At 33.6% G+C, this 20,577-nt stretch overlaps 1 protein-coding gene across 2 annotated transcripts in view; it reads left to right on the plus strand.

Moving 5' to 3' along the window:
* Positions 1-20,577, plus strand: part of LOC105339402 (receptor-type tyrosine-protein phosphatase alpha) — a 102,067-nt gene that overhangs the window by 29,565 nt on the left and 51,925 nt on the right. The window contains exons 4-23 of one of the 2 annotated variants that reach the window (XM_066068665.1): positions 1,006-1,383; positions 6,560-7,153; positions 7,940-8,057; positions 8,234-8,301; positions 9,123-9,325; positions 9,734-9,821; positions 11,447-11,520; positions 11,608-11,644; positions 11,777-11,874; positions 12,538-12,666; positions 12,769-12,914; positions 13,018-13,153; positions 13,423-13,563; positions 14,621-14,714; positions 15,204-15,277; positions 16,171-16,305; positions 16,694-16,819; positions 16,947-17,098; positions 17,191-17,326; positions 18,455-20,490. In XM_066068665.1, coding sequence (XP_065924737.1) covers positions 1,006-1,383; positions 6,560-7,153; positions 7,940-8,057; positions 8,234-8,301; positions 9,123-9,325; positions 9,734-9,821; positions 11,447-11,520; positions 11,608-11,644; positions 11,777-11,874; positions 12,538-12,666; positions 12,769-12,914; positions 13,018-13,153; positions 13,423-13,563; positions 14,621-14,714; positions 15,204-15,277; positions 16,171-16,305; positions 16,694-16,819; positions 16,947-17,098; positions 17,191-17,326; positions 18,455-18,526 — 2,999 coding nt within the window. In that variant the 3' untranslated portion in view covers positions 18,527-20,490. Of the gene's footprint in view, positions 1-1,005; positions 1,384-6,559; positions 7,154-7,939; positions 8,058-8,233; positions 8,302-9,122; positions 9,326-9,733; positions 9,822-11,446; positions 11,521-11,607; positions 11,645-11,776; positions 11,875-12,537; positions 12,667-12,768; positions 12,915-13,017; positions 13,154-13,422; positions 13,564-14,620; positions 14,715-15,203; positions 15,278-16,170; positions 16,306-16,693; positions 16,820-16,946; positions 17,099-17,190; positions 17,327-18,454; positions 20,491-20,577 lie in introns of those variants that run through there. The other variant, XM_066068662.1, reaches the window with a different exon arrangement.

The raw sequence follows: 20,577 nt of genomic DNA on the forward strand, positions 1-20,577 counted from the left end.
TTGAATAAAAATGCCTGTATGTAAAGGATAATGAGATTGAATTATAAGTTCTATGCCAGCTGGAAAATTACTAAATTATACGACTCAAGGTCAAAGCAAAATCCTCCAAAATTCTTATCATCCTATTGTCAATCATTTAAGCGGGGACCTGGGAGATGGTCATTATCTCAATGTTGTCTAGGTAATGGCTGAAATTCATCTACTCATCCACTAATGCATTAAAGGTCTACGATGCACTTTTGCGTTTTTCTCAAATATCATTGGATGTGACCATAAAACTTTCTTTCTCCCTCCCTCGCTCAAAATCAAATTTATAAAACATTCTGTATTTATTAACAAAGTTTTAACTTATAGATGTAAAGTGATATTGTTGTGCAAGGTTAAACAAACAACCCAAACCGAAATTCGAGTGCTCAATTTTTAACCCAAATTCATTATTATAATAACTGTTGTTAAATATTCTTATTCAAATTTTTATCTTTACACTCTGACTAACATGAATATTTTTTTTTTATCTCAGTATTAATCTCTAAATTAGAATAGTTGAAACTGTGTATCTTTCAAGTAAACTAGTAAGCAAATAAGTGTCCGGCTTTTAGTATGTTGATTAGGCCTATAAAAAAAATTGTGTGTTTAGGGTAACACTGATGAAAAAATTAGGTTAGATATGTAGGGATTTTTTTTATCATATTTTTTCTGCATGAATCCTAAGAATGTTTGTTTCTGTCATATTCATATTTAAAAACGGAATTTTAAATAGAAATAATATAAAACTCACAATCAGATAATAACAGACATCTAAAAATGGTAGGATTGGGGCATTTTTGTAGGTTAGGTTGGGTTACCCTAAACACACAACTTTTTAAGGCCTTATCTATAGCATTCACAGCGGGGCTTTACATCTACATGTATTATTGGGTTGCTATTTGTCTTGGTGAAAAGAAAATCATTTTATAGAAACTAAAGTATAATTCATAATATGTTGTTAACTTTTAAAATATTTAGGTTGCAGTCCAAATTGCAAAAACAATATCTGCGATCCCAACGGGAACTGCACCAACGGCTGTGTAGATAGATATTGGGGATCTACCTGTGATAATTCGTGCACTCAAAGTTGTAAAGACTCGATCTGTCCGGAAACTACAGGACATTGTGTCAGCTGTTACCCAGGTTCCTGGGGAAACATTTGTACAGATGATTGTCCAATGTATTGTTCTGAGAGAGGCTGTGACAAAAGCAATGGTAAATGTATGGGATGCGCATCAGGAAGGTATGGAGATGATTGTGATAGAACCTGTAGTTCTGGATGTACAGGGGGGACATGTGATCAATACAGCGGAACCTGTACGTGTAAAAGTAGCTGGACAGGGGATCATTGTGACAGTAAGTAGGCCGTTCTACTGCTTACGTAGTTTGAAGTAAGAGCGATCAATTATTTCTTGCTTTTCAAACTTCGTCAGTATTGTTAGAGGTAACTTGCACTGTTACCGTAAAAAGGGTATATAAGCTAGTTTATCATACTGTTGAATAGGTTTCAGAAAGAAAAAAAGGTATACTCTCATCGATTTTGTCATTTAAAGATCTTTAAATCCAAAGATAATAGAATGCTGTTCATTTAATAAATTTACACTGAAGAAAAAATTCTTATGTACGTGTTTACGATCACACTGAAGAAACAAAACTGTACAATTTTAGGATTTGTCGAAGCAAGCTAGCAAGTTACACGTATACCGTGTAGCTGTGTATACAGATAATTGTTTTATAGTTTCTTAAGTCAAACATTGTCCGTTGTTCTTGCAGGTGTGTAGAGGTAGCTTTGATTTAGCCTCGAACGTTTCAAAATACATGCAATCACAGAAACATAGCATATGATACAAATAGTAATTGTCTTTTTAATAAACAATTTTTAAAAATCTATATACTTCAGAAGTCTAGATTGTCAACAAATTATACATCAGATTTGTTTAAAAATATTTACACGTGTTATTTTTAACAATAGAATGTAATTTAGTCAAGAAAAATCAAAATTTTTAAGCTTTAAAGTTTGAATGTTTTTAATATATTTTTATAAAGCTCTTCTTTTAAAGAGATTTATATTAAAAGTTGTCTTAAAATGGCCACAATCATTAAGCCATCTTAAAAAACTTCTCAGAAACAATTTGGTCAGAATATGTGAAACTTCTGTGGAAGTATCCTTAGGTAGCGTTGGATCTTCTGAAAACCATTTAGTAAAAAAAGCTGTAACTTTTGCGGAGGCATCCTCATGAAGTGTTGATTTTAGTTTGCTAAAACCATGATCCCCGGGGGTTGAGTCAGGCAACAATGGAAAGCTGATTTTCTGGAAAAGAAGATGAAGAAAAATCGTTAAAAATCCTTTCCTTAGACACTATTTGGCCAGAATATGTGAAACGTGGAAAAATACTTAGTTAGTGTTGATTAAAATTTGTTCATTATGATCCCCGGTGTTAGGTTGGGTCTACAATGGGAGAGGGGATGAAAGAAGGGAGGACATATTGCTTTGCTGCTGTACATGTCTGTCTGTCGGTATGTCGGTCGGTCGGCCCACCAACAGTTTCCGCTCATCTTCTTCACAGAGGATGAACTTATTGAAATAAAATTTGGTATACAGGTTAATCATGATAATATCTAGGCCAAGTTCGATATTGGGTTCGATCGAAAAATTTTATACAGAGTTATGGCCCTGGACATTAATAATTCCAATTAATTGCAGTTTCCGTTCATTTTCTTTGCAGATGTTTCAATTATTTGTAGTTTCTATTCAATTATTTAACAGATGTTTCAAAAAGATGGGGGCATAATAAGTGTTTTCCAAACATCTCTTGTTTTGTAAAAGTTTCCTTGCTGGCTGCAACTTCTGTTTTTAGCTCACCTGAGCTTTTCTGATCACAATTTCTCCGTTGTCTGTCGTTGTCGTCGTCGTTGTTGTAAACTTTTCACATTTTCATCTTCTTCTCAAGAACCGCTGGGCAGATTTCAACCAAATTTGGCACAAAGCACCACTAGGTGAAGGGGATTCAAGTTTGTTCAAATGAAGGGCCACACCATCTTTAAAGGGGAGATAATTGAGAATTATTGAAAATTTGTTGGTATTTTTCAAAAATCTCAAAAACTATTCGGCCTGAAAAGCTTAAACTTGTGTGGAGGCATTCTCAGGTAGTGTAGATTAAAGTTTGTTCAAAGCATGGTCCCCGGGGGTTGGGAGGGGCCACAAGAGGGGGATCAAGTTTTACATAGGAATGTTTAGAGAAAATCTTTAAAAATCTTCTTCTCAAACACTATCAGACCAAGAAAGCTCAAATTAAAATGGGAGCATCTTCAGATAGTCTAGATTCAAATTTGTTTAAATCATGGTCCCCGGGGGTAGGGTGGGTCCACAATTGAGGGATAACTTTCTATTTATAGAGAAAATCTTTGAAAATCTTCTTCTCAAAAACTATTTGGCCAAAAAAGCTCAAATTGACGTGTAACCATCCTCAGATTCAAGTTTGTTCAAATCATGGTCCCTGGGGGTAGGGCGGGGCCACAATGGGGGAAACATTTTTATTTATAGAGAAAATCTTTAAAAATTTTCTTCTCAAAACTATTAGGCCAGGAAAGCCCAAATTTGAGTGGAAGCATCCCCAGATCGTATAGATTCAAGTTTGTTTAAATGATAGTCATGGGGTAGGGTAAGGCCACAATGGCAGATGAATTTTTACATAGATATATAGATTAAATCTTTAAAAATCTTCTTTTTAAAGACTATTTGGCCAGAAAAGCTTAAACTTGTGTAGAGGCATCCTCGGGTAGTGTAAATTTAAGTTTGCAAAATCACAGTCCCTAGTGGTAGGGCAGGGCCCTGATGGAGGTTTGAATTTTTACAGAGGAATTTATAAAGAAAATCTTTAAAAATATTCTGGGAAAGTTTTCGATCCAAAACTCAGTACTTAGTGTGAAAGCACAGGTTATGCAGATTTAAGTTTGATGAAACCATGATTCCCTAGAGAAAAGTGGGGCGACGAAATGGGGGGTGGGGGGTGGGGGGGTGGGCGGGGGGTACATAGGAATAGAGAAAAATCTTCTTACAGGTACAACAACAAAAGAGGCTTTGTATTTACCAAAAAAGAGGTGGATAAAAATTGGCAGAATTCAATTTTTTTTTTAGCAATATCTACTGTACTTAGTTGTCAAGATATTTTGATACTGTAATGCTAATTTGATCAGAATTAAGGCAATTGTTGCTCAGGTGAGCGATGTGGCCCCTGGGCCTCTTGTTTGTTGCTATGGGATTGGTGTGTGCTGTCCAATTCTTATGTAGAGCATCATTCACTTCATTCTGTTTTTCATTATAGTCATTTTGTGTCTCTTTAAGTCTCAGAGATTAAGCTGTATTTCTTTTTTATTGGCATCTCTTCTGGAGCCAATTATTTTTTTTATGTTCTAGGCATTATCCAGTTTTACTCTGCACTAGGCATTTTAGTTTGATGATTGCTTTGCCAGGTGGTGATTACTTTTAACATCGGCATCTTTCGTCACTATCAAATTTATTATATGATCGTGTCCATTTTCCTATTATCATGATATTATCATTTTCATTTTTGTCTCTCATATTTGGGGTGTGCGAGGCTAAATGATGAATTTTCGATAGGCGAATAGTGTTTTTTAAGGCGTCGAGCTAATGCTCGGCAGCCTTTTAGCGATCGTCTGGATTGGCAATCGTCCAAAAATTCATGCTCTGCACCGCCTTTTAAATGCGCACAAAAAATAAGTTCCTTAAAGTATTAAACGTATTACAAGATTTTTATTCCATTTATTCAACTACATGGTGTACAAAAAAATCCAACTTTGCCTACCTGGTTATTGATAACTCTTTGCATATGTACAAATTTGCTTAATCAAGAATGGCGGATGAATACAATAAGGTGTAAACATTCACTAAATATTAATTTAGTTTATCGCTTACATTTTAATTGGAGACCGTGCCCGATAGAAAAAAATTGATATGTAAATTTATTTGTTGTCGGGCACGGCCTCGAAAATGAATGTAAGCGATAAACGTATCTAGTGATTTTGTTGCAATAAATAAACACGATAATGCAGTCGGTTTGGTCGAGCATTTAAATAGCACGTGTTGTGGATTTGTTTGTAAACAACCATACCATAGGTAATCTTGTTTCAAACGGGAATTGAAATAAATAAAAGTATGTTTTAATATTATAATTAGAGACACACTGTAATCAATGTATTCACCTTGAAAATTGTTCAAAGACTGTTTAAAGCAGAAAGAAAGTATAATTATTTTTTTACTTTGAAATTTCTTTGATTTTTGTAACCATGATGAGTTATTGTATTATAAACGCATCACAACCTATTTTATATGGAAATATACTGATTTTTGTTTTTAAAGAACGCAAAACATAATTCATTTACTTTTTTATTCTAAAATGTATTATCTGATATACGACTATTAGTACAAAAATTCAAATTATTGATAACATTTTATCAATCTATATAAAAGAAAATGTCAGCTCGACGCCTTTGTGGCCGTTCCGGCCTTTGATTTTCCAATTATATCACATTGCTGTTGATGGTAAAAAAAAAAAAACTCTACAAGAACACTTTTCATTTTCATTCATGATTCCACAACAATTTTCTCCGCATTAGAGGTGATTTCCAGGGCCACCGCGAGCAGGTTTGGCTTGTGACCTGCTGGCAGAACTTATTTAAAGACAGCGGACTTTAAGGTAGTCCATCCATAACTAAGGTGAACTTAACAATTTTGATTGATCTATACCACATCGTATACATATTTAAAAGCTATTATGAGGCTGCCATAGACCAAACTTGGATATAGCTATAGTCAATTAAATGAACTTTGTGCACTTAAAACTTTTTTAAAGAGTTGTCTGCCTTTAGGAAAATTAAAAAAATCATTTTTTAAAAATATGTATGGTAAACTATGAATTATTTTGGGATATTCAAATGCGGAGAATCTTTTGCAACTTTTTACTAAGAGAAATGTGACAAAATTATTTGTACTAAAGAAATATATTTAAAAATGCATTTTCCCCATAGACTTCAATGTTAACTTCAACATATGATAAATTTATTAAAATTATTTTTTTTAAGATTTCAAAGATGAAACATTATTATTTAATTAACTCCTTAAAATCACAATAAGAATTTAGTGATCAAACTTGCAATCTATTTCATATGAAATATGATAGTTATGGATGGACTACCTTAACTCAAGGAATACAAAAGAATACAAAATAATGTGTTCATGTTGAAGTATTTCATTTTCAGATCCAACATCTCTTTTCCCGAACTACTGACTAGTGTTATATTTCATTTGCAGATTGTATTACAATGTTAAACGTTTTCATAAATAGAAAAACGATTTCCCTAATTAGCATTATCAAATATCATCCCAATTTCATCGATCCTTAAAAGAGGCTGGATGAGAAGTACATGTTTTTTATGTATACGTTTTCACAATGATTGTTTAGTTATTAAGTTGATATAATTTAAAGTTTTGTTGATATGTTATTCTTACAAGGATGTAAAGATACACATTATGGTACCGATTGTTCCCAGAGATGCAGTGATAATTGCCTCGAAAATATCTGTAACAATGTCACTGGATACTGTACCAATGGATGTATGACTGGATTCTACGGTTACATGTGTAACAGTATTTGCACTACATGCCCGGCAGCATGTAACAGAAGTTCAGGGATGTGCTTGGGTGACTGTCCTGAAGGTAAATACGGGAATGCCTGCGACAGAACATGTAATCAAAGCTGTAAAAATGGATGTTTGAGATACAATGGTATATGTAAAGCTTGTAATAATGGAATGTATGGAGATATGTGTACAAACGAATGTATCAGATGTCAAGCGCAATGTGATAAAAACACAGGGGAATGTATTGGTGACTGTCCGGTCGGATGGTTTGGGGTATTCTGCAACATGGAATGTCAAAGATGTGCTGATCGATGTTTCAAAGACAATGGCACTTGCAACAGATGTGTTGTTAAGAATTTTGGAATAAATTGTGACAAGAATTGTAGTGATGGGTGTGCTTTTGATTGCGATCGAAATAACGGAAGCTGCTCGTGTTCACCTAATTGGCAAGGAGAAACATGTAGTGGTAAATATATGATTTCTTTTTTTTTCACCCATTAGATAAATTTTAATTATTTTGGTATCATATGTAAGCTTTTAACAAAATTAGGAAGAAAAAAACATCACACATCTTTTGCTGTTTTTTTTTTAAAGAAAAGGTCTGAGGACATCAGTAGTACTTCTTAAAGATTAAGAAATGCTTCTTAAGAAAATGAATGAACTGGGTGTGTTTTAAACATATATTAGGACGGATAGTATACAGAAAATAGAAATATCAACAAATCTGATTCTTATTTTAAAAACTGTTTAAAAATTGTATATTTTAAACAACATCGATTTGTAAACTTAAATATGTTTAATACCTGGAATATATTGATTTTAAGTGGTTATGTGTATCAAAACCTCTAGTGTCGTTGTTTTACTTTTAAAAATGACAAGACTTTGACCCTTTCGACAAGAAAATGACAATTTGTGATAATTCTAATTTTACTAAATCATGATATTAAATTTTGTTCAATATAAAATATTCAATAATTTTCATGTCACCAACTACATGTATTTTTAACGATATGCCCTAAACTAGCACGTACGACATCATGGTAATCCGTTTATTTTGCAGTTCTATTTGGCAAAACTGTCAATATTTTTTTAAAGCCCAAATTCGTTACTCCTGCAGCGCTTTTAATTAGGGTAGTGCAACTAAAATTAGCTTTAGTTGAACTGAAATATTATGACTCTGAACAAGAGATCTCATCATCGTTCATTTTTCTGAATAAATAAAAATGAAAAACCATTTTATGTACGGTACTAGAGGTCAAGAAGCGGTCTGCATCTCAAACTGAGTTTCCTGTGACGGAAGTAGGAGCGGGGGTGGGAGCCTTTCTGATTATTGTGATTGTTGTCATCATCGCTGTAGTTGTGCTTATAAGGTAAGGTCACAGTTGATAGAACTGTTTAGATAATACTCTGTGAAATAATGATTCATGCATGCATGCATTGTTAAAATAAACGTTTATAAAGGATTTTAAAGTATAATATATGTAGAGCAACATGTATCGGTCTTTTGTCATGCTGTTTTTGTTGAATTTACGGACTGTCATTACAGAACAAGAAAAAGCAAAGAGTCGAAATACGCCTCTTCTGCCCTGTTTCACAAGTCAGCCACTGATTTAGGTACCATCACTTGATGAAATACAATTTTTTTTATACCAGCATAAACTTTTATTAAAACCATCGGTTGTTTAACACGTCACGCGTCAACAATCTATTAATATTAATTTTTCGGGCAATTATTTCATTGTATATAACATGTTTTTAATCCGTTTTAGAGGGCATGGTCATGATTTTGGTCAAATTCCAATTTTCTGGGTTTTTTTAACAATGCTTTAGGAATGCATTTCTAATGATCGAATGAAATTTGAGAGTCAGTCATAGAGTTATAAGCGAGATACAGGGCTCACAATTATTTGTCATATAAACAAGGCTCGTGTCCTACATAGGTTCAATACACCAGTAAAAAATCTTATTCAAGCTAATTTGTCATCTTCTTATTCATTTAAACCATAAATAAATTGTTTTTAACGTTTAAAACATTCACTTTAGGTCTACAGCTTGAATTTTCACTTCAACATCCAAAATGTAAACAAAAGCTTTGTTTATATAGCGAGAAACTGTAAGCTCTGTAACTCGCTTATAACTCAACAAATGACACTCAAATTTTGGTTGTCTATTAAAAATGCCTAACTGAAACATTGTAAACCTTAAAATCAAAAAAAAAAATTTGACCAAAATCGTGACCATGCCCCTTTAAAGGAAACTTATGTCGTAGAACACTGATGCTATATTTTTTCAAATTGTTTAAGATTCAATATTTATTTGATTGATATTTGTGTTACTATTAATGATACATCTGTAAAAGTTGAAATTTAAAATACAAACAAAATGTATACAGTTCTTTAATCGCTTTTATCGCACATTTTTTTTTTACTTTTCAGATGAGAATAAAGGATACACAAACCTAGGCGGCATCACTGTAGCTATTGAGGACCCGGATGAAGAACCTCAGATAGAGAAACCCGAGGAGTGTGTATACTACAACAACCTCTCTGTGGCGAAAGACATCCCTGTGTCAGACCTCCTCAACATCATCACAACCAAACAGGCCAAGGAGAATGAGGGATTTCAGAAGGAATTCAAGGTTAATTCATTTCTTCCACCCACACAGACAAGACTTTTTAAAAGTTTACAACTCGAGAAACCTTAAGTAAAGCGAGTAAAACTTCCATATTGTTCGTCATATGTGTATAAACTGACTAATCATTCACCTAGGGTATCATCATTTAAACACAGACATTCTATTTGTTTCTTAGTTAAGTGGTGGTTTTGTTTCAATTCCTTTGTTTTCCTTCATCCCTTTCATTTCTTTTAATGTTCTGCTTATAGTTACTTAGTATTACAGAAATAAATAATAAAAAATGATTTCATAAAAAAGCTAACCATTTCATATTTATATCAAATTTAATGCTTGTTTTTATAAATGTGTATGCCTTATGTTTGTATGTAGTTTGATATGTTAATATGATATGTTAATATGATATATTTACAGTCTCTTCCATACGGAGAAAGATTCCCATGCGAAGTCGCTAAAAGCGCAGGAAATATACCCAAAAATAGATTCAAAACAACGTTCCCATGTAAGAAAGTTCTTTCTTTTTATTTAGGCTGATGAACCTGTGTAATACATGTGTCTTTTAATAATTAAAAATTTTTAATTGCCAATGAGTCCATGACTATAATTAGTCACACTGGCGTCGGAAGCAAATTGAAAGTGGGGGGGGGGGGGGGCTAGACTAATCCTCAGAAATATTGAGAAAAAAGTAAGTCCCAAAATCATGGAAATCCTAATCCGTGGTGGTGGTACTTCCAATTGAAAAAAAAACTTACTTATCCAAATTTTTTTCCTCCAAAATCTTGAAATTCCTAATCCGTGGGGGGGGGGGGGGGGGGGGGTATGCTTCTGAATCCAACTTCTCAATCTTTCAAGGTAAATTTAGGTACAATAATCTTTCCTGCGAGAAAAAGTGGGGGGAGGGGGGGCTGAACCCTCTATCATGCTATGTTTCTAATGGTTAGGGACTCATTGGCAATTAAAAATTGTTAATTAGTAAAAGACACATGTACAGTTTATTTCTTACATAGCGTTTATGCGAAGTTTGACCCTTAGCAATAGGCATAGGTATATTTACTTTTGAACCTTATATATAAGGATGACGTTTACTCAGAATTAAAAAAAAATTTCCACTGATGATAATGAAAAACCAACTATTATGTGTTGTAGATCTTGCATAGTAGTGTTATTCTTCACTTTCAAAAAGCTAGATCAATGAACTACTTTTTGAATTAATCGCCATTGAATATTTTTGGAAAATTTAAGAAAAATCCCTAAAACTTTTATACTATAATTTAGATTTTCTTAATTGTGAAAATAAAACAAATTGCTAAACTCCTAACAAATGAAATACTGTTTATGAATTGTAGTGATATAAATAGACATAAAGTATTAAGTTTACATTCGCAATTTTTATAGATATTCGAAGTCTGAATTTCCTATATCAGTTTTCAAATCCTTACCCATTTTTTATTCAGTGTAACAAAAAACTGAGCTGAATAATGATAATGCTAAAAAAATTATAGTATTAAACTAAGTATATTGGCCTTTCTTTGCTGGCATAAAATTTTTATGAGGTCAATGATCAAAATTTTGAGTTATAGTATTGTGTCTTTTATCATTTTTAAGCATTTTTCAATATTTTTGTAGAACATGTATGTGCCATACTATTACCTAATCAAAAATGTCAGATAAAACCAACAGAAAATATGCAAAATTATGTTGACTAACTAATAAAATCTTAACTTTAAATATTAAAGTACAAGCAACAAATTTTAGTTGAACAAAATCTGAAAATCTTGTCCGAATTTTTTTCTGATTTGCTAAATGTCAAACTTTTTTGAGCCTAATTCCATAACTAAGTAAAAAAATCGAATGTTATTTCAATAATAATTCATTTTATAAATACTTTTTTGTGTTTAGAACAAATTTTACTCGTGACATTGAACTGTTTAACAATCCGGATTTGAGAACTCAAACCCTGAGTAAACAACGTCCTTAAGTAAAACACTAAGCAAACATAAGATATCGAGAGAATAATTTTTGCCAAAAGCTCATGTGAACGTAATATTTGACATAAAATTTAAATATAATGTTTAATAAAAATATTTATCATGAAAATTATATAACGGTTTGATATGTTGGTTACAGATGACCATTCCCGAGTTGTGTTGGAGTCGTCCAAAGAGTTTAACTCTGATTACATCAACGCTAACTATATCGAGGTATTGTAAGATATACTTACAATATAATTACTTGTTACTAAGTTTGTTTGTTTCTTTTGACTGATGAAGTTTAATTATCTATTATAGAACATGGAAGGAAAACGCGAATTTATTGCTAGCCAAGGTAAGTAACTCTCTCTCTCTCTCTCTCTCACTCCCTCTCTCTCTCTCTCTCTCTCTCTCTCTCTCTCTCTCTCTCTCTCTCTCTCTCTCTCTCTCTCTCTTAGGTTTTAAACACTTCACACTGACATTGTAGGACCGCGGGTTAACACAGTCGTCGACCATTGGAGGATGATTTGGCAGGAACACGTCAATTACATCGTCATGTTGACCAACCTCATAGAGGGTCCAAAGGTCAGAACGTGTTTAAACACTTTACTTTAACACCTAAATGCAAAATAGATTTTTTTTCATCGATTGATACATGTACAGTATGTTTTATTATACTTTTGCCATGGTAAATACTGAAATCTGATTGGTTTAGACGCAGTTGATAATCCGTTTTATTACCCTCAGCGTTAGCAACACACTTGGCAACGAGTAACATAACGAATTGCTACATGCGCACAAATGATGCGCGTACGGTTCGCCGTAAAAATTCAAGTCATTCCTATAGAAAAGCTGTTAAGTTTTCTTTAAAATTATGACATTCAGTATGATAAAATAAATAGTGCCTGTTTGGGAGGATAACAGTCGAAATCGACACCCCTCGAAAACCATTGTCAACCTCCGCTTCGCGTTGGTTGACAATAGTTTTCTCGGGGTGTCAATTTCGACTGTTACCCTCCAAAACAGGCACTATTTATATATCTTTGACAGATATAGTAATATGAATTTCTGTACCCAAAGGTTATTTTATACAAGACAGAATCGATTTATTTTACGTGTTTATTTGTTATGCCTAAAGGCTATCATAGCATGCTATTGTTTTAAGAATTTTATCAGGATCCGTAATTGCAAGGAAGAATATCAGATGTGTAATGTTTTCTGTACACTGTCATTTTAATGACATTCTAGGTAAAATGTCATCAATACTGGCCAGAGGCTGGCAAGGAGATGGACGTCGATCCTTTCTCTTTAACTTTGCTAGAAGAGAAAGTGTATGCCTACTTCGTCGTTAGAAAAATGGCGGTACGGAAAAAAAAGGTACTTAAAAGCATTTAGTAACAGTACGCATCTTATTTATGGTACAATTGTGAATACTAGTATGTTTGTATAAACAGAAGTCATTAATATCACAATATCAAGGTCACCGGGTCAAGGACGGTTGTACAGTTTCACTACACCCACTGGCCGGACCATGGAACCCCGGACCCCCTGAACTTGGTCGACTTCCTGAGACAGTTCCGACACAAAATCAAACCGTCTCATCATCCCATCCTCGTGCATTGCAGGTATTGTACAAGTGCCACAATAGATATTTAGATAAGGTTCGGATGGTGTTTCCGAAGTACTTAGATTTTGAAGGAAATATATGAAAAAATCATTTTGTTTCAGTGCAGGGATAGGCAGAACCGGCACATTTATCGCTCTAGACGTTTTGTCCAGATACGGCAAGGTCAAGGGAAAAGTCAATATCATTGAGTATGTCAAGGCCATGCGAAAGGACAGGATGACAATGATACAGAACGTCGTAAGTCTGGGGGAGCCCGAGCTCTGTGTTATTTATTGTGTTATTACGAGAGACGGTGGACAAGAGCAAGAACACTATCATAATTGAGTTTTATATAGAAGGGGATATTATAGAGTGATGGAACGGTAATGAGAAGGAAATAAACACAATTATATTCGCATTGCTTTAAAACGAAATGACTTCTTAGTTCAGATTAGAGATGATTAATGCTTACATTGTACATGTATATGTGTATTACATGTTCTGTATGTGAGTGTTTCTGTGTATAGGACCAGTACGTCTTCCTGTACCATGCCCTGTACGAATTCTTTAGAAGATCTGGACAATTTGTCAGAAAGGATGATTTTCTGTCGGAGTTTGCGAACTTGAATAAAGCAGAATCAAAGAAGCAACTATCAGACGAGTTTAACGTAAGTCAGTAGACTATCACAATTATATCGTCACTTCCTGTCAAACTGAACACAGTGTCACATTAATCAGTATTATGAGACAAAAAAATTAGTTGACACTTTTACTTTCTGTATTAGATTTGCTGCCCAGTGAAAGTCTGGATATACGGAAGAATGGGACATAAAAATATCGTTTTACATAAGGAATCATTCTGTGAGTATTATGAGGTGATAATTTCGGTCGGGGCGTGATCAAATTCAATTAAGCCAGAAGGGCTTTATGATAGATTTGATCACGCCCGGGCCGAAATTATCACCTCATAATATTCAACGAATGATTCCTTATTACTTATATTTATATAATTTTAGACCATCTTACGATTAAATCTTTAAATATAAGTAAGCAAATCCCGCCGGCGCCTCAATTTGGCGTCATTTATATTATGGGTTATATAGTACAAAACCGATACGTAGTGTTATCACAGACAAAGACACTGAATGATGTAAATATATATAGGATCTCTCATGATTTGCGATGGTATATGATTTTTATCCAACGAGTTGTGTGTTTTCTATCCCCGAGCCTTGGCGAGGGGATAGAAAACACACAACGAGTTGGATAAAAATCATATGCCATCGCAAATCATGAGAGATTCTTTTTATCACATGTTTTACCAAGTATTTTTTTAATCCCAACTTTTTCTGTAAAAATTGTGATTGTGAGCCGCACAACACATTATTTACAACACGTCAACAACGTTACGCATGGAAAAAAAGTTCCTTGAAGTTTAACAAACAGACATTCATTTTCGAACATTTTTTATGAATTCATGACAAATAACTGAAACAACATTAAATGTTTCAAATTTATATCTCAACACCCCTCAACTGAATTAATTATTTACTTTTTCATTCTACGTCAATCAACCGTCTAAACCTACGTAATGATTAACTATGACGTCACGTGGCGTAAGAACACACAGTGGAATATCAAAAATTTATCCCATGAGTGATATCCACCGTATATTGGGATAAACATGTGATAAATATGAATAATGCATTACTTTTCTTTGAACAGGAACTCACCAGTTTGAAACCAAAATACGAGGCCAAAGATTACAAGTCTGGCAAGAAACACCAGAAACTGAACGCCTCAAAGTCTGTACTGCCAGGTAATGGTGCCCAGTGGGTGGGGTGTATGTAGCATGTAGTTTTGTGTAGTTTAATTTTAAAATAAAGAATACACAGGTAAAATTGCAACATATGTTCAACATATGTTTTGAGTAACATATGTTAAACATATGTTGCAATTTTACCTGTATATCAAAATATAATTATGCTACACAAAAGGTTCTAAACAAAAGTAGTATATATAAAGACCTTCTCTAGTTTAGTTGATGTAAATTAAAACAATGTTTGGCATAACTTTTAAACAGAGCATTCTGACCATTACTGTTAATTAGACTGTATCAAGATAAAGTTCTCGACATTAACATCTTATTTGTATGCATATTTCCCAAAGTAAGTAAGCAAAGTCAATCTTAATTCATCAGTATTGTCTTTCATGTATTTGAGGCCTTTTTCCATAGTAAAAACAGTTGCACGTATAGTTAAATCTCTTCTGTGAATAATACATGACTGTTTTGTTCGTACATATCCAGTGGAGAAGTACCTGGTGTATCTGACATCTCACATAGCCGGCAGAGACACCTACTACAACGCCATCAACGTGTCGGTGAGTACAAGGCTAAGTCGTCTCAGTAATATATGTATAATGTCTATCCAGATTCAATATGTATATTTGGAGTATGTAATTCTATTGAACAAAACACGTATGTAAATTGGAAATATGTATGACTATTTTTGGATTCTGTATATATACTGGACACAAATTGCATGCCTATTAAACACAATATATAACTGTTGGGTACTGTTTGTATATAAAATCTATTGGGAACAATCTGTTTGTTTGTTGGGTACAGTCTGTTACTCTGTTGGGGACAGTCTGTGTATACAGTATTTTTGGTACAATATGTACACAGTTATGTAGGTACAGTTTGTATATACAGTCTGTTTGTCTGTAAGGTACAGTCTATTTTGGTACAGTCTGTCTGGTGGGTACAGTCTGTATATACAGTATATTGAGTACAGTCTGTCTGGTGGGTACAGTCTGTATATACAGTATATTGAGTACAGTCTGACTGGTGGGTACAGTCTGTATATACAGTATATTGAGTACAATCTGTCTGTTTGGTGGGTACAGTCTGTATTTCACGGCACAATACGTCTATATGTTATTTACAATTTGTAAGCCTTTATACAAGCAGTGCCCTGGTGATGAATTTATACAGCGCAATCATAATTGTTCTTCTATATATCATGAATTATTTCTTAAACAAAATTGTGAATGCTTTACGCATTAATAAATTATCTGCAATTGCATTTGAATTATTAAGAACAGTATCAATGCATCACTTTGTTATAATTTTAATGAAATGCTTTCTATTTTTTAAAGTTATCTATTCTTATGTTATTCTGTATTCGATGAAACAATATATTTACAATAATTGTTTTAGAACTTTGATGGGTGGAATTGAGTTTAGTTCAGTGTAATCTTATATTTTTCAGTCATTCACCCAAGCGGAAGAGCTTATATCTGCGCAGTTTCCTGTGGCGGGAGCCGCCATTGATCTTGTGCGGCTGCTGATTGATGAAGACTGCTCGTTTTTAGTTTCTTTGAACCCTATGTCAGAAGTAAAGGAGGTAGTTCATACACTCAACAATCTAGTTATGGATGTTGTATCCGCACAATTTCACCGCTGTAGTTTGATTTATTAGATTTTTTGCTAATTAGATGAAACATGTGGCAGTCAATTCATTGGCGCCATTATAGCAATGAATTTTTTAGCATCACAGTTTTTGTTTATCGATGCTGTATTTGCTTATATTTGCGCCTGTTAATGCAAGTACTGTGCAACTATTTAAAGAATCTAAAATTATTGCTTTCATTCATCAAATGTCTTTATGTTTTACAAAATACATTTGTCAACATTATACATGATTTGTATACTGCATGGTGTATTTTAAAGAGGCATGCTGAATCATTGGATCAAGCAGTTAATACGTAACTAAACGTTCCTTCTTATTTTAGCTTAAAGACTGGGTGAATGATAATATTAAAACCATTAAACTGGATCCCTATGAAATCACCAAGCATGCGCAGACAGAGCAGTCTCCAGATATCAGAAAAACAAATCTCAAAATCAAGGGAAAGGAGGTGTGCTAGAGGAAAATACCTCTCTCTCTCTCTCTCTCTCTCTCTCTCTCTCTCTCTCTCTCTCTCTCTCATACACGTTAGAGTGATGATGATCTATAATTCAATGGTGATATTCCTGTATCTGTAGGATGACATCCTGGGTGTTGAGATATTGGAGTGTATGAGTTGGAGCTCTTCACATACCGTGCCCACGGACAAATCTATACTGATCAATTTCATCAAGCAATTCTGTCTGGACCGCAGGTCTCATCCAGATGGGCGTGTGGCTGTCCTGTCTAAGTATGGCGGCCTGTCAATGCTACCGATGTAAATGTTGTTTGTGTTCGCATGCATGTTATAGTTGTTGTATTCTTACTGTTTGGTTGTTGTAGGGACGGTGCCGTGGGTTGCGGTGTGTTCTGTGCCGTGTATAACGCCGTACAACAGATACAACAGGACGCCGAGGTGGATATGTTTACAATCGTACGACAGCTGCAGGTCCGCCGACCGGAAATGATCTCAACCGTGGTGAGTGCACGTGTACCCAGATACTGATCTGACTTGTATTCTTGAGTTAGGTTGTCTTTTAAATGGTCCCGATTTTGGTCAAAAAATTATTTTTCCAATTTTGATATCTACAATGCTTCAGAGGGGCATTTTTAATAGACAACCAAAATTGATAGATTTTTCGACAAAATAATTAAACTACCGCGATATCATAGGATGGGCTCATAATCGTTAGGTAAGGTAGATTTTTAGTTTGTTCAAACCATGACTCCCAGGAGTAGGGTGGTGCCACAATGGGGTTAAAGTTTTACATAGGAATAGATAGAATAAAATCATTAATAACCTTCTTCTCAGAAACCAATTGGCCAGAAAAGCTGAAACTTGTGTGGAAGCATCCTCAGTTAAGATATTTGAGTTTGCTCAAATTATGGTCCCCGGGGGTAGGATGGGGGAGGGGAATTTTACACAGGAATATATACATGTAGATTCAAATTTTACACAGGAATATATAGATTCAAATACTTTAAAATCAAAATCTTGGGGAATAGGGTGGGCCATATTTGGGATCCAATTTTACAAAGTAAAGACATTTTGATTATTCAGTTTTACTTATATGCAAGAATTAAGACATATTGCTGATTCTTTAAAATTGTGAAGACTTTGGCCCCTGGACAATTCTTAGTCATCAAAAAGGTTCAGAGTTTGATATAGATCTATATCCTATATATAAACAATTGTTTGGGATCTTTTTGAGAACTGCAATACTCAACATGTGGAATGACTATAAAATTGTCCTCTTAGAAAAGAGAATTTGTTATGAACATAAGAATATCCAGGGGGGGATGGATTTTTATTTATAGATGATCTACATGTACTATACTACATTGTGCAGATATTTTGTATTCTGACTCGATTAAGCTGATTTTATCATGTCTTTTGTTGGTCAGGTAAGCGATGTGGCCTATGGGCCTCTTGTTTAAATACTCAAATGGCTCTTCTACCTGCTTTTAAGAGAATATACCGAGATAAGCATTTTGTCTCTTTACCGCTGATCTCTATCTTTCCCTTTGTTTTTTAGTGAAGCTTTTGACAAAGTTGTGTTGATTGTTTGTCGTGCTAGTGTTAATTGTCGTTAATATTTTGTTACAGGAGGAGTACGAGCTGTGTTATGACGCCGTGCACCAGTTCCTGGCGTCAGATAGCGTCTACGCTAATACCTAAGTCCGTGCGTCCGTGCGTCTCTATGCATCAAGGACTGTATATATATTACCTTCACTAGGTCGGTGTATTATAGAACACGAAAAAGAATTGTCGTTTTATCAGAGTATTAACAATTATAAAGTGCCGCGGGAAAATTAATGCTGCATATTTTTTTTTTTCAAAGGACGCTCCCTCTTAAATGTGCAATGATATATAAGGTGGTATGGGACACCTATCGATATAAACAATAAAATCAAGTATAATGTAATTTATTTATTTCCTGATGTTACCTAACAACGTAGTGCAATGGGTTAGATCGTTACTTAGGAAACTGTAAACTGTAAGTCATGAGTTTGAACCCGCTGGGGATTTTTTTGAATTTTTTACCTTTCCAGAACTTTTTAGAAAACATCTTTGTTCCCGTGGGGACTGGAAAAATATTGTAAAATTTTTAAAAAATCCCAAAACGTTGAAAGTATTTTAATTGATTATAATGTACTTTCATCCACATCAATTTCGACAAGTGTTCCATACCACCTTATATTAAATTATTAAATATATGATTTTTTAAATCTCTCTCTCCTCTCTCCCTCTTCATTGTTTTTGTACAGATTATAGATTATACAAAAATATGGCTTATTTTTTGTCGTCTCATATAGAAAATAATATATAATTTATATAATTTTTTTTTTTACAATTACATATGGTGCGAAAATTGTGTTAGCTTTACTGGTATGTTTACAGGTGACTTAAAAGATTTTGTTCCATCATATCCCATTATGTCACACATCCAAGCGATGAGTTGAATCTTAATAATAATGTTCCTGGTAATAAAATATATGTATCGGCTCCTAATGATATTAAACGGAATGTTTTTTAGAGATAACTTTAGTATATGTAATACAGTTACTGATGTAGAAGAAATTAACACATAGTGATTTGTAATTTAATTTTTAAACAAATTTCTGACTCACTTTTACTGAGGGTAAAGTCAGTTTTTACTAAATAGATACAGAGAGTTATCCGTCTCCTATTTTACTCTATTGTTACATGATGTTGGAACCGGCAGGGTAGGTTTGTAGCGTTGTTTTTAATGTATTATACATTTTTTTTTTTCATCATAATAATTATATATTGTTTTTGTTATTATTGTTATCATTTTTTATGTTTAAAAATAATTACATTGTGATTTCATTTTAATCGTATTGTTGATTTGATGTTTTAATCCTTCTGATCCATATTGGCATCTATACCCAGTGGCAACATTTAAAGCAATATGAGCTGTATTTTTTAGAATTGTATTTTGCTGCATAAACCTGCTAGTATGATAAGGTTACATGTAATTTAAACTTTTATGATAAATAAGATTTGGAAAAATCATTAATTTTTGTCAGAAGAAAGATTTCTCTTCTAAGGAATATATAGCAGATCACTTTTTGTACAGGACGACAATAATTCAATTTTGCTTCAATTTAGGCTTCTAAACAGCTTATTCCACAAAAATAAGGCTAGCAGAAATTTAAGAACCATGGTACTTTTGTGATTTTAGAAGAAAATAACATTTCAGCATGAAAATTGCAGCTCATATTGCTTTAAATCTCGAATCTGTGGTGTGTTTTTTTACATGTACTACTCTATTGTTCAGTCAGCATAATAATGTAAAATTCCTATTTGTTTCTTAAGTTGCTTTGTTTCAGTAAGGACTTGAATTTAATCAATTACAAAACCAAAGAATACATTCACAATTTAATCAATTACAAAACCAAAGAATGCATTCTTTTTTATATGCGTTATGTATTTTTAAGATTGATGAGTATTAGATGTGACTGTAAATTTTGTATTTACTGCCACCCGGTAAATTCAAAATTTACAACATGACAGATGGTCACTGAACTTTGATTTTTTGTTTTGATTAATTTTGATTTTTGTGAAGTTGATTTAATCTTTATATTTGCATGTATTTGGTAATAAACCTTACCTCCTAGGTTTGGTCCTGAAGGGTTTGTTTTTCAATTGAATGGGTGTGCGATACCGTTTGACTCCTATATCGTATTTACTGCCAGTACCGGAAT

This window comes from Magallana gigas, chromosome 1, assembly GCF_963853765.1.
Source record: "Magallana gigas chromosome 1, xbMagGiga1.1, whole genome shotgun sequence".
Taxonomy (NCBI): domain Eukaryota; kingdom Metazoa; phylum Mollusca; class Bivalvia; order Ostreida; family Ostreidae; genus Magallana; species Magallana gigas.